The 12,128-nt window shown below is 43.4% G+C and overlaps 1 protein-coding gene across 4 annotated transcripts in view; it reads right to left on the bottom strand.

The window, feature by feature from the left end:
- Window positions 1–692: 692 nt before the first annotated feature.
- Window positions 693–12,128, bottom strand: part of LOC135505734 (Golgi resident protein GCP60-like) — a 34,925-nt gene continuing 23,489 nt past the window's right edge. The window contains exons 2-8 of one of the 4 annotated variants that reach the window (XM_064924814.1): window positions 7,146–7,287; window positions 6,711–6,851; window positions 6,429–6,587; window positions 6,114–6,288; window positions 3,881–4,079; window positions 3,059–3,343; window positions 693–2,757 (exon numbers count right to left, since the gene is read on the bottom strand). In XM_064924814.1, the coding sequence (XP_064780886.1) occupies window positions 2,543–2,757; window positions 3,059–3,343; window positions 3,881–4,079; window positions 6,114–6,288; window positions 6,429–6,587; window positions 6,711–6,851; window positions 7,146–7,287 (1,316 nt within the window). In that variant the 3' untranslated portion in view covers window positions 693–2,542. Of the gene's footprint in view, window positions 2,758–3,058; window positions 3,347–3,859; window positions 4,080–6,113; window positions 6,289–6,428; window positions 6,588–6,710; window positions 6,852–7,145; window positions 7,288–12,128 lie in introns of all 4 variants that reach the window. The other 3 variants (XM_064924813.1, XM_064924812.1, XM_064924811.1) reach the window with 3 other exon arrangements.

Genomic DNA, 12,128 nt, shown 5'->3' on the forward strand with positions numbered 1-12,128 from the left:
CTTGCATGATGTATTTCTCAATTTCTGGGTCAAAACCATTGCCACAAGTCAACCAGTACAAACTACAACTAGGAGACGGAGTTGGTGATTGAAATAGAATCAGGCCTACCGGTAAGCCAATCTCTTTCTGACCCCGTTGATGTGCAACCAATCTCGGCACAGTGGACGTTAAGTGTTAAGGTAATGTCAGGCATCTTTGAATGGAAAGGAGACTTGAAAACCCATCAGAAACCGAACAATGGTATGATTCATCGAAAAAGTAATTCAAAAGAAGAACAATTCATTCAGAATTATCAGCTCCCGAGTTTGATTCCAGCCTGTATCACAACCGGCCGTGATTGGGAGTCCCATAGGGCGGTGCACAATTGGCCCAGCGGTGTCCGGGTTACGGTTCGGCTGGAGTAGACCGTCATTGTAAATATGAATTTGATCTTAACTGACTTGCCTAGTTCAATAAATATTTGTTTTTCTTTAAATAAACAAACCCCGGTGGCTGACTGACTTCAAGTGAAACACAAAGCATGTAGATGCAATGTGGAGGAACATCTGACTGGACAATACCAAATAATGGCAACAAGATAAACAACTAAGAGATCATACAGTAAGAGTTAAAGAAAAACACACCTTCAGAGCTCAGTCTGAGTTCAGTTAGTAACTGATTACTCTTAAAGAGACATGGATGACTAGAGAGCTAGACGTGATCATCTCAGTTTATTAGCGATAGCAGACAGTCCTATTTGAGAAAAATAAAATAAAAATAAAAATCGGAATCCATCAATTAGGACAGAAAGATCAAATGCTCGAGAGAGGTCACAGTAAAACTCATCTTAAAGGGGAATGTGCAGTTGCATCATCCCTCTTCGGACTTCTGAATGAATGAAATATTCCCATTGATTCTTGAGGCATTTCCAAGTTAAATTCTTCAGGACTTCAGTTCAACTGTCATAACCCATCAGAACTTCAAATATAAGCTTGTTTCACTCCAATGTTGCTAAACAAAGTAAATGTAAACAAGCACTATATATGGTTAAAACTATAATTGTAATCATGGATGGTCAGTCCTTGCATCCATAGCTCTGTCAATGAATTTGAGAGTGGTTACCTTTCTCCAGCCCTATCCCTCAGCTTTTTACTGAAACAGGGGTGGGGATTTCAATTTGTTATTGTTTCAACTGATGATTCCCTCTAAGTTATTAGTCGACAGTTCGTATGTATGAAATAGGATTAGCATCTCCAGTCCATGGACAAACTCAACACACACAGGAGTGATCAATAGATGACAATGCCCAGTCTCCTTCAGAACAGACATGGGGGTGTCCCAATACGCCTTACTGGATTCCTTTCCTTGTCCCCTGTCCTTCATAGCCACTGATAGGGAAAGATGGGTAAGTTTCCATCCTTATAATTTTCACCTCTCATGTCCTTTGAGATCAGTGGCCATGAAGGAAAGGAAGCATCTAAAAGACCAAAGAGACATGTCTCCTGAAGCAGGGAGGCCACTGTTTGGAGATGAAATACACCCAAATATTATACAGACACAAATATGATCCTACACTACAAGAAAGGGTGAATAATAAATACGAATTAAATGCTTTTTAGACACAATCTCGCTTTTTTCAGCATTCCATTTTGAGATACCGAACTTTTCCATGTACATGTCATATCCCTCTTCCAACCCTATACCCCTTCTAACCCCTTGCTCTTCATCATCCTTCGCTCAGTAGAACAGTGTACAATCCCAAATGAATCCCTAGCCCCTCCCCCGTTTGCACTTGTACAATATGATAATAGCTCCACCATGGCCTCGGACAGGCTATACTAGAAATTCTGCAATATTGCTTATGTCTTAAATCCAACCCTCTCAGACCTCCAGAAGTATGTAGCTGGTTGGTTGATAGGGGCTAGGGGTTGATGTGGATTTGGGCGTAGCTCTTACAATAGAAGCGTTGCCACTTGAGGAGTAACTGACTGTGTTCAGATGAGTGTGTTTTAGTGTTACTCCGTGGTGGTCTATGAGGGACTCCTTCTGGAGTACAAAGGCATGGTGCTGTAGTGTAGTGTGTCACTATGTTTGGACTCCGTTTGACCAATGACTTCTCTCATTGGACAAAACCCCAACCCTGTATGGACTTCAGTTGTGTTAAATTTGAACTCAGGTTAAGGAGTGTCTCACTCAGAGAGAAGCACAGCCATAACAATGACATGACAGGGCAGACTAGGGTTAGATGATGTTTGGGCAGGAAAGATGGCCATTAAATACAAGAAAGTCCTAGAGTTGATCTCTAAGAGCGAGAAGACGACAGGTGGTGAACACACACTACAGGATTAACAACCTCCCGGACTCCACAGGCTCCAATGAGGTGTAAGCACACATACACACATACAGGAGTCACACACACACACACAGAGACAGGAGTCCCATCTCCAACGGGAGTCCGACGCAACTCCATCGCCCTCTGGAGATCTAGTCCAGAACAGATCATCTCATCCCCCCTTCCTCTCTTCAAACACACACTCCCCGTCGCCTGTAGTCCCTCCAGGCTTATCTGGTGTAGTAGACTCTGTAGTAGACACTTTTTGACCTCCAAAGAGAGTAAGAGTTGTCGAACTTGAGAAGGTAGACCCCACGGCCAGGGTATTGGTGACTGCCGGCATAGACCTCCTCGTGACAGTCCCGCCGATACACCGGCACTATCTCATCCACCTGCGGCTTCCCTGCCTCTTTCTTAGCCTTCTCCTCCTCACTAGGGGGCTCACCTGGAAAGAGGGAACGCAGACCATCAGGGGGGCTGGTCAGTAACTACTGGATCACACTACAAGATTATTTTCATCTGGTCTGAGGTGGCTTTCAGTGAATAGCCGCCTAGTGTTTTTCTAGCAGTATGAAAGGACCATACTCATTAACAATATGGGGCTATGTTAAAGACATGAAAAAATATTAACTATGACAAACAAGCAGGTATAGGCCCTCTCAATAGTGCTGTATCCTGGGTCTCACGAAAGAACCCCATAACATCCCATTAGAAATCCAGCAGGCATCTCATCTTCCTCTCCTCACCTTCCTCATCCTCGTCTTCGTCGCTGGACTCGCTGACGTGCACACTGACCGAGGCATTAGCGGCTTCTGTCCACTCAAAGAAGACTCCGAAGCCGATATCGTAGTGGTCCGTGGCAAACTCCCAGAAGAGGTAGGAGCCCTCCTCGTGGGTGGGCACTCGCACTGTCACTACCTCGCCACGCCCCACCGTGATCACACTGTCCACGTCCTGCCGAATCTTCTCCTTGAAGTCCTTGATCTGGGGTCGCGTCCACATGGAGGGGGCTGCTATGACCGGGGGAGAGTCTGCTGGGGGAGAGGACGGAATGAGAGGGGCGTGTAAATATAACAGTGGCAGATTATGCACAATGTACATCCATTTCTCTGGTACAACATTTCAGAAAAATACAGGATACAAACAAATGTATGCTTTTGAGTAGTAAAAGTGACTTTCATTTTCACTAGATGAGGCAGTACTGGCTTTAGGGCTATACAGGCACACTGTCTCCTTGTTCTATGCAGGATAACAAAGTTGGCAGAGATATTCTGCTGTAACCGATTAATGAATTCCATGGTTTGATTACAAACCAGGAATTGGCATCCTCTGTCCTGGCCAGCAACTTCTTAGCCAATCGAAGGGTTAGGGAGGAGTCATTCACATATCCCTTACACCTATTCATCCATTTCTGATCCCCAAAGTCGCATCACCAAGTGTAGAGAGTAAGGCATCACATTACAATTTGGAATGTGTGCACGCTTGTGGATGCATGCATGTATGTCTACCTGGCCGGTGTGTGTGCGTGCATGCATGTGTGTTTGTACCTGGCCTTTGCGTGTGTGTACCTATTGGCCCATTCTCAGTGGCCTCCTCAGCAGGCTCTAAGCGCTCTGGCTCTCTGTCCGTGCCCTCAGAGTGGGAGTCTGACTGGCCATTGAGCAAGGGGACCTTCTCTCTAGCCGGGAGAGCTGCAGCTACAGGCTCACTAGTGGCCTCCAGGGTGGCCTTCACCACCGCATCCTCCTGCTGCTTCTGTAAGGCTGCCTGGAAGGGTGAGGGAGGGGGAACGGAGGGTCAATGACTGGGAAGGCAGCAGAATTAAGACATTTCTGTACAATCTCAAACTTTTCCCCTTAATGATCACAACAAAAATCTCTTCATAAAAAAATGAAAGACAACAGAAGTTGATAAAAACTCTAATTAGGGAAATGTTTTAGTATCAGTGTTTTAAAGACGTCCTCCAGCGATTTCTGAACTTTTCAATTGAAAAGAGATATCCTAAGTATAAATAGGGGAGAGTGTGGTAAGTTGAGCCAAAGGGGAAAATTGAGCCACCCTTGTTTCTAGGAAACCATACACAAAATTGATCAATCACCAAATATTTAGGGAGAGGTCATCATTTTCATGGACACTGAAGGAAGAAACTACATGGGAAAAGTGGTAAGCAAGTTGGTGAAAATCGTTTTTTTTGGACTAAGTCAAGTTAACTTGTGTTAGAGGTTTAATGATGCTTGTATCTAAACCAAAGTAGATACTTTAAAGATTCTAAGGTTCTATACATCAGTTGGGGTCTCTATTTGGTTCAATATGAGGTCCTAAAAATAGCATGAAAGTGCATCCTTGTAGCTGTGTGGGCTAATTCCCTGAGTGTACAAAACATTAAGAACACCTGCTCTTTCCATGACTGTCTGGTGAAGCCAGGTGAGCTATGATCCTTTACTCATGTCACTTGTTAAATCCACTTCAAATCAGTGGAGATGAAGGGGAAGAGACATGCTAAAGAAGGATTTTCAAGCCTCGAGACAATTGCGTGATGGATTGTGTGTGTGTGCCATTCAACAGCCAATGTGACATATCTTGAAGAATTTTTTAAAAAGAATAAAAGGCAAATGTTTCACAATCCAGATGTGGAAAGCTCTTAAAGGCTTACCCAAAAAGACTCATAGCTGCAATCGCTGCCAAAAGTGTTTCTACAAAGTATTGACCCAGGGGGTGTGAATACTTATGTAAAATTAGATATTTGCAAACATTTATGCAAACATGTTTTCACGTCATGATTGTGGGGCATTGTGTTTAGATGGGTGAAAAAATATATAATATTTAAACACTTGAATTCAGGCTGTAAAACAAAATGTGGAATAAGTCGAGGGGTATGAACACTTCCTGAAGGCACTGTAGGTTGACAATTATTTGAAAATATGTCCGTTAATTCATAGTGATTTTGCAAAAGAAAGCCACGCATTTCAATGCATGCCACTGGAACACCTAACATATGTCATACTTAGACTAAAACTATGACTTATTGACATGGGTAAGCTCTGGTCATCGTCTTTCAGCTCAGAAGTGGATTCCTACTGGTGTGGGCGTTTAAAAAGACAAAAGCGATTGTGATGGTGTTAAATTGTGTTTGGTTTTAAAAAGGTAGTGGTAATATTTTATTCAGTACAGAAATTTGTAGGTGGCTTAAAACCAAAAAACAATATTTTGGTATTTGTTTCATTAGTCCATTGTTGATATAGTCCCAACATGTTTTGCATAAATATGTTGTGCATGTCAGCAACTTGATTTGCAGACATGCAAAACATTTAGTGACTATATCAACAAAGGACTAATGAAACAAATACCAAAAGATAGTTTTGGGGTAGAATGGTCCTTTAACTTAGCCTGTCCTGCAGCTCAACAGACCCCATGACCGTGGTAAGTTGTGCCAAGAGACCACTGTTTTTGGACAAGCTATGGTTTTCAAAACACATTTTTACATGAATTCTGATCATTTCTGTGGATAAACATCATCCTGAAATATATCTAGATATCTCTGTTAGAAAGAATACTATATTTTCCTTGGAGAGATGCTGAATGTAAAAAAATAAAAATCGCCCAACTTACCCCACTCTCCCCTATAGTAATGTGCACACACTTAAGGGTAAAAAAAATAAAATGTTTTGCGCAAAACAGTGCTTTTTGACAACAGCAAACTTCAAGAAGTATTGCATTCAATGAGTTGGTCTGATGTGATGTCATTGTCCTACCCACTTGCTTGAGGAAGATGTGGAGTGCATAGAATGTTGTTGTGTGTACCTGTTGTTGTGCCAGCTGGACCTGGTAGAGCTGCTGCATGTACTGTTGGTAGTGTTGTTCCTGTAGCTGGTGTATGAGACCCAGCTGCTGCTCAGGGCTCTCTGGGTACTGCTGGGCAGCATACTGCTGGAACTGCACCGCCGTCTGGGCATTCAGTGCTGCCATGATCTGCTGTCTGCACACAGGGAGGGGGAGGATGGAGGAGAGAGTCAACTCAGCAGCCTTCCTTCAACAAACACTGGACTACTGTAGAGAGGTAAAGCTGAAGCTAAAGAAACTGATAATCTATCATACACACACAGACACAGTACTCACTTCTGCTGCTCCACCCGTAGCCTCTCCTCCTCCAACTGCCTCCTCTCCTCCTCCTCCCTCTTCAGCCTCTTCTCCTCTTCGATCATCTGTCTCTCCTCCTCCTGCCTCTGTCGCTCCCTCTCTTCATCCTCCCGGCGCTGTCGTTCCTCCTCCTCCCTCCTGAGGTAAATGGAAGGAAAGAGACAAAAACACGACAAACTTGAGTAAACTCCCTAAGTCCAAGGGTAGTTTCCACCATGTTGCTGTCATGGGCAGAAATGTCTGTCCTCCTGGACAACTTACCGTTTCCTCTCCTGCTCATCCTTCTCTATTTGGTGGGAGGTGACATAGGGTGCAAACAAATTACAGCATTTGTTCAACAGCTTGACAAAATCCACCATAGCCTCCTCCTTCTCCATGTTACCCAGAGCAGCCCACTCTTTCCTAAAGGGGAAAGAGGGATAGTATAGTTTTTTTGTACTGTAGATGTTAAATTCTCACTTTTGTTTATTTTACTTTCTTTGGCAATATAAACATATGTTCCCATGGCAATGAAGCCCCTTTGAATTTAAATTAGAGTGGGAGATAGAGATGGGGGACAACTTTTTCACACTGAGCTGTGAAAAACCTGGATTCCAAATGGTTTCCTCACGTTTCCTGAAACACAGCAGCAGCACTAGTGCTGGAGCATCAGCTGGAGTTAAAAAGGTCACACACACTGGGGTGGGGGTAGTTTACCTGCGGTCATTTCCCAGGACGTCAAAGAAGCCCACCTCTGGAGAAGCGTCGAGGTTGTATGGCCCCAGTAACACCTGCTTGTGGAGGGCCACCAGACGAAGCTTCTCTTCATAGGTGGGGTGGAAGGCCTTGCCATCCTTATCTGAGGACAAGACAAACCAGCTAATGGGCTAGACTCTGCAACACACTATCAAGGCAAATAATATGTTGAACAGTCATTGCTAGCCAGGCCTATATTGGAAATGGCACACAGAACATCTTGTTGCTAAGCGTGTTGCTAGCGAATGGTGAATGACATGTCCCTTTTACAGTGTATACAGTCAGCGAAAAAGTTAGCCATGTCGGACCTTTGTCGTAGAAAAGCCTCAATTTAGACCAGATCGAATGATGAGAGAAAGACATGCTCTCTAAATGTGCACTCCTTATATTACCAATGCCCTTTGGGAGAAATTAACAATGACTGCAATTAGAACCTGTTTACACAATGTTGTGACTATATTAAAGCAGAAATCTGCAGATTGTGGGTGAACCTATGCCTCCCCACTTCTTGTGTAGTGTTTTCACTTTGAACGAAAACAAGGCAGTTGAGCCCTGAGCCACCTTGGGTTGGACTTTTATGCTAGGTGGGTCTCTGTGCTAATCCGCATACTCGAATGACCCTACTGCCCCAGAGCTGGAGAGGAAGTGAAAGTCACTTGAAACCTAACACAGCCAACAAGCATCATTCTCTGTTCTTGGATCTGAATCAACTCAACCCCAAAATATAAAAAGCAGCGAGAAAGACTGCTAATGACCAATCCATAAACATGATAAACTGGATTAATTTTAACCGATGGAAGAGTGACTGACATGGCCACCGTTCTCATGGACTGGTAACGTTAGGTAAGTGTTGGGTTGCGTTTTTAGCCTGCTAGCTACTAACCTTTGTGTTCAATGTTCAAGCTAGCAGCTAACAAGGCTACCTAACATCTGAATTTGGACTGTTTTGTACTCGAAGGAATCTAACGATACCATCATGTAGCGACACTGCATAAACCCCAACAAGATGCTCAATGCCTTTATTTCAACTAGGTACAGTCAGCTAGCTGAAGCTAGATATGCAGATTGTTTACATGGTAGTGTCTCTCGTTTGTAGATGATAATGCTAACTAGCTAGGTGGTAAGACAGCAGTTTCTGTCCAGGACCACCCCCCCAAAAATGCTTCTAGCTATACCATTTGGTCAGATGTTTCTGTACATTGCCAATTACTTTATTTTTTTATTGGCAAGATAAGCAAATGTAGGTATGACATGCCAGCAACAAACGCTGACACAACAATTCCAAGTATAACTGATTAAATTATGACAGACAAGCATTGTAATTTTGAATTCCATAGGGTGTGGAAGATGTAAATAAAAATAATAATAATAATAAAAAAACACACGTTGTTTATCAACAATGACAAGCCACTGGTGTTTAACTTGGATGCAAAATTACTGAGGATAACAGTGCTGATATTGCCACTCCTATTTGCCATATCTTCAATCTAAGCCTACCAGAAAGTGTGTACCCTCAGGCCTGGAGGGAAGCAAAAGTAATTCCGCTACCCAAGAATAGTAAAGCCTCCTTTACTGGCTCAAATAGCCGAACAATCAACCGATTACCAATCCCTAGTAAACTTTTGGGGGGAAAAAAACATGACCAGATACAATGCTATTTTACAGTATACAAATTGACAGCATACTTTCAGCATGCTTGTAGGGAAGGACATTCAACAAGCACAGCAATTACACAAATGACTGATGATTGGCTGAGAAATTCATGATACAAAGATTGTGGAGCTGTGTTGTTTTTTTCTTTGCGGCTTTTGACATTATTGATCACAGTCTGTTGATGGAAAAATGTGTCATGGCTTTAGACCCCCTGCTATGTTGTGGATAAAGCATTACCTGTCTAACAGAAGGGTGTTCTTTAATGGAAGACTTTCCTACATTATCCAGGTAGAATCAGGAATCCCCCAGGGCAGCTGTCTAGGCCCTTACTTTTATCAATTTTACTTATGAAATTTCACTGGCCTTGAGTAAAGCCAGTGTGCCTATGTATGAGGATGACGCAACACTATACACGTCAGCTACTACAGCGAGTGAAATCACTGCAGCAATTAAAGAGCTGCAGTTTCAGAATGGTGGCAAGGAATAAATTCCTAAACATTTCAAAAACTAAAAGCATTGTAGTTGGGACAAATGATTCACTAAAACCTAAACAGTAACTGAATCTTGTAATAAATAAATGTGGAAATTGTGCAAGTTGAGGTGACTAAACTGCTAGGAGTAACCCTGGATTGTAAACGGTCATGGCCAAAACATGTTGATACAACAGTAGCTAAGATGGGGAGGAGTCTTTCCAAAATAAAGCTCTGCCTTCTTAACAACAGTATCAATAAGGCAGATCCTACAGGCTGTAGTTGTGTCGCACCTGGACTACTGTTCAGTCATGTGGTCAGGTGCCACCAAGAAGGACCTCGGAAAAATACAATTGGCTCAGAACAGGGCAGCATGGCTGGCCCTTAAAAGTACACTAACAATAATATGCATTTCTTGAGCCATTCTCATGGCTCAAATTTGAGGAGAGACTGACTTCATCATTACTAGCACACAGCTTTTTTACCTTTATTTTACTAGGCAAGTCAGTTAAGAACAAATTCTTAATTTCAATGACGGCCTAGGAACAGTGGGTTAACTGCCTGTTCAGGGGCAGAACGGCAGATTTTGTACCTTGTCAGCTCAGGGATTTGAACTTGCAACCTTTCGGTTACTAGTCCAATGCTCTAACCACTAGGCTGCCATGCATACCCCACAAGACATGACACCAACGGTTTCTTCAAAATCCTCAAGTCAAGAACAGACTATGGGAGGTGCACAGTACTACATAGAGCCATGGCTACATTGAACTCTTTTCCACATCAGGTAACTGATGCAAGCAGTAGAATAGGATTTAAAAAAACAATACAATTATACCATATTGAACAGGGGGACTGGGGACTGTGCAGACACACACGTACACATGGATGTTTTATTGTAAATATGTGATAGTGGAGAAGTGGCCTGAGGGAACACACTAAATGTATTGGGTAAAGTGTTATGAAATGTAATGTCATATTTTAACTGTATGTAACTGTATTAATGTAGCTGGAACCCAGGAAGAGTAGCTACTGCCTTGTCGGCAGCTAGATGGGGATGATTAATAAACCCAAAATTCAACATTTCTCAGGGAGATACTGGTGGAGACCGTCTGATTTCAAGTTAACCTAAGACTGTGCATGTTGTGGTTGTGCAAACACCAACACTGAAGAATTAAGAAATGCTGTATACATCTGTTTTACTTTGTGAATCAATAATTATTTTGTTGGTAATTGACCAAGGTAAGAAATGCTGTATTTGCAGTTTCTGTTATGCTTTGGGATTCAATAATTATTTTGTTGGTAAAATACCAAAATCGTTAGCCATGTTTGCCTGTTCAGCACATCGCCTGTATATAAACAGCATTGATTCCTACCTAGTGTGAACTACCCACCAGAACCGGCCGTGATTGGGAGTCCCATAGGGTGGCGCACAATTTGCCCAGCGTTGTCCGGGTTAGGCGGTCATTGTAATTAAGAATTTGTTTGTTACGGACTTAAAATCCAGCGTAGTCAGTATAGTAAACAATGGCTCATCTGCATGACATATTGGTGGACCATGGGCCATGAAGTCATAGGATGGTACATTAGCTTCTTACACTGGTAAGAACAAAACACTACATATAAACTCAGCAAAAAAAAAAAAAAAAGGTCCTCTGTCAACTGTGTTTATTTTCAGCAAACTTAACGTGTGTAAATATTTGTATGAACATAAGATTCAACGGACAAACTGAACAAGTTCCACAGACATGTGACTAACAGAAATTGAATGTGTCCCTGAACAAAGGGGGGAGGTAAAAAAAAAAAAATCAGTATCTGGTGTGGCCACCAGCTGCATTAAATACTGCAGTGCATCTCCTCCTCTTGGACCGCACAAGATTTGCCAGTTCTTGTGGTGAGCTGTTACCCCACTCTTCCACCAAAGCACCTGCAAGTTCCTGGACATTTCTGGGGGGGGCCTAGCCCTCACCCTCCGATCCAACAGGTCCCAGATTGAGATCCGGGCTCTTAGCTGGCTATGGCAGAACACTGACATTCCTGTCTTGCAGGAAATCATGCACAGAACGAGCAGTATGGCTGGTTGGCATTGTCATGCTGGAGGGTTATGTCAGAATGAGCCTGCAGGAAGGGTACCACATGAGGGAGGAGGATGTCTAACCTGTAACGCATGGCATTGAGATTGCCTGCAATGACAACAAGCTCAGTCCGATGATCCTCTGACACACCATCCCAGACCATAACGGACCCTCCACCTCAATCCTGCGCCAGAGTACAGGCCTCGTTGCAACGCTCATTCCTTCGACGATAAACGCGAATCCGACCATCACCCCTGGTGAGACACCCTTGACTCATCAATGAAGAGCACTTTTTGCCAGTCCTGTCTGGTCCAGCGACAGTGGGTTTGTGCCCATAGACAACATTGTTGCCAGTGATGTCTGGTGAGGACCTGCCTAAAAACAGGCCTACAAGCCCTCAGTCCAGTCTCTCTCAGCGTATTTCAGACGGTCTGAGCACTGATGGAGGCATTGTGCGTTCCTGGGTTAACTCAGGCAGTTGTTGCCATCCTGTACCTGTCCTGCAGGTGTGATGTTCGGATGTACTGATTCTGTGCAGGTGTTGTTACACGTGGTCTCCCACTGCGAGGACGATCAGCTGTCCGTCCTGTCTCCCTGTAGCGCTGTTAGGTGTCTCACAGTACGGACATTGCAATGTATTGCCCTGGCCACATCTGTAGTCCTCATGACTCCTTGCAGCATGCCTAAGGCACGTTCACACAGATGAGCAGGGACACCAGGCATCTTTGTTTTTCAAAGTCAGTAGAAAG

This window comes from Oncorhynchus masou, chromosome 19, assembly GCF_036934945.1.
Source record: "Oncorhynchus masou masou isolate Uvic2021 chromosome 19, UVic_Omas_1.1, whole genome shotgun sequence".
In the NCBI taxonomy this organism is placed as follows: domain Eukaryota; kingdom Metazoa; phylum Chordata; class Actinopteri; order Salmoniformes; family Salmonidae; genus Oncorhynchus; species Oncorhynchus masou.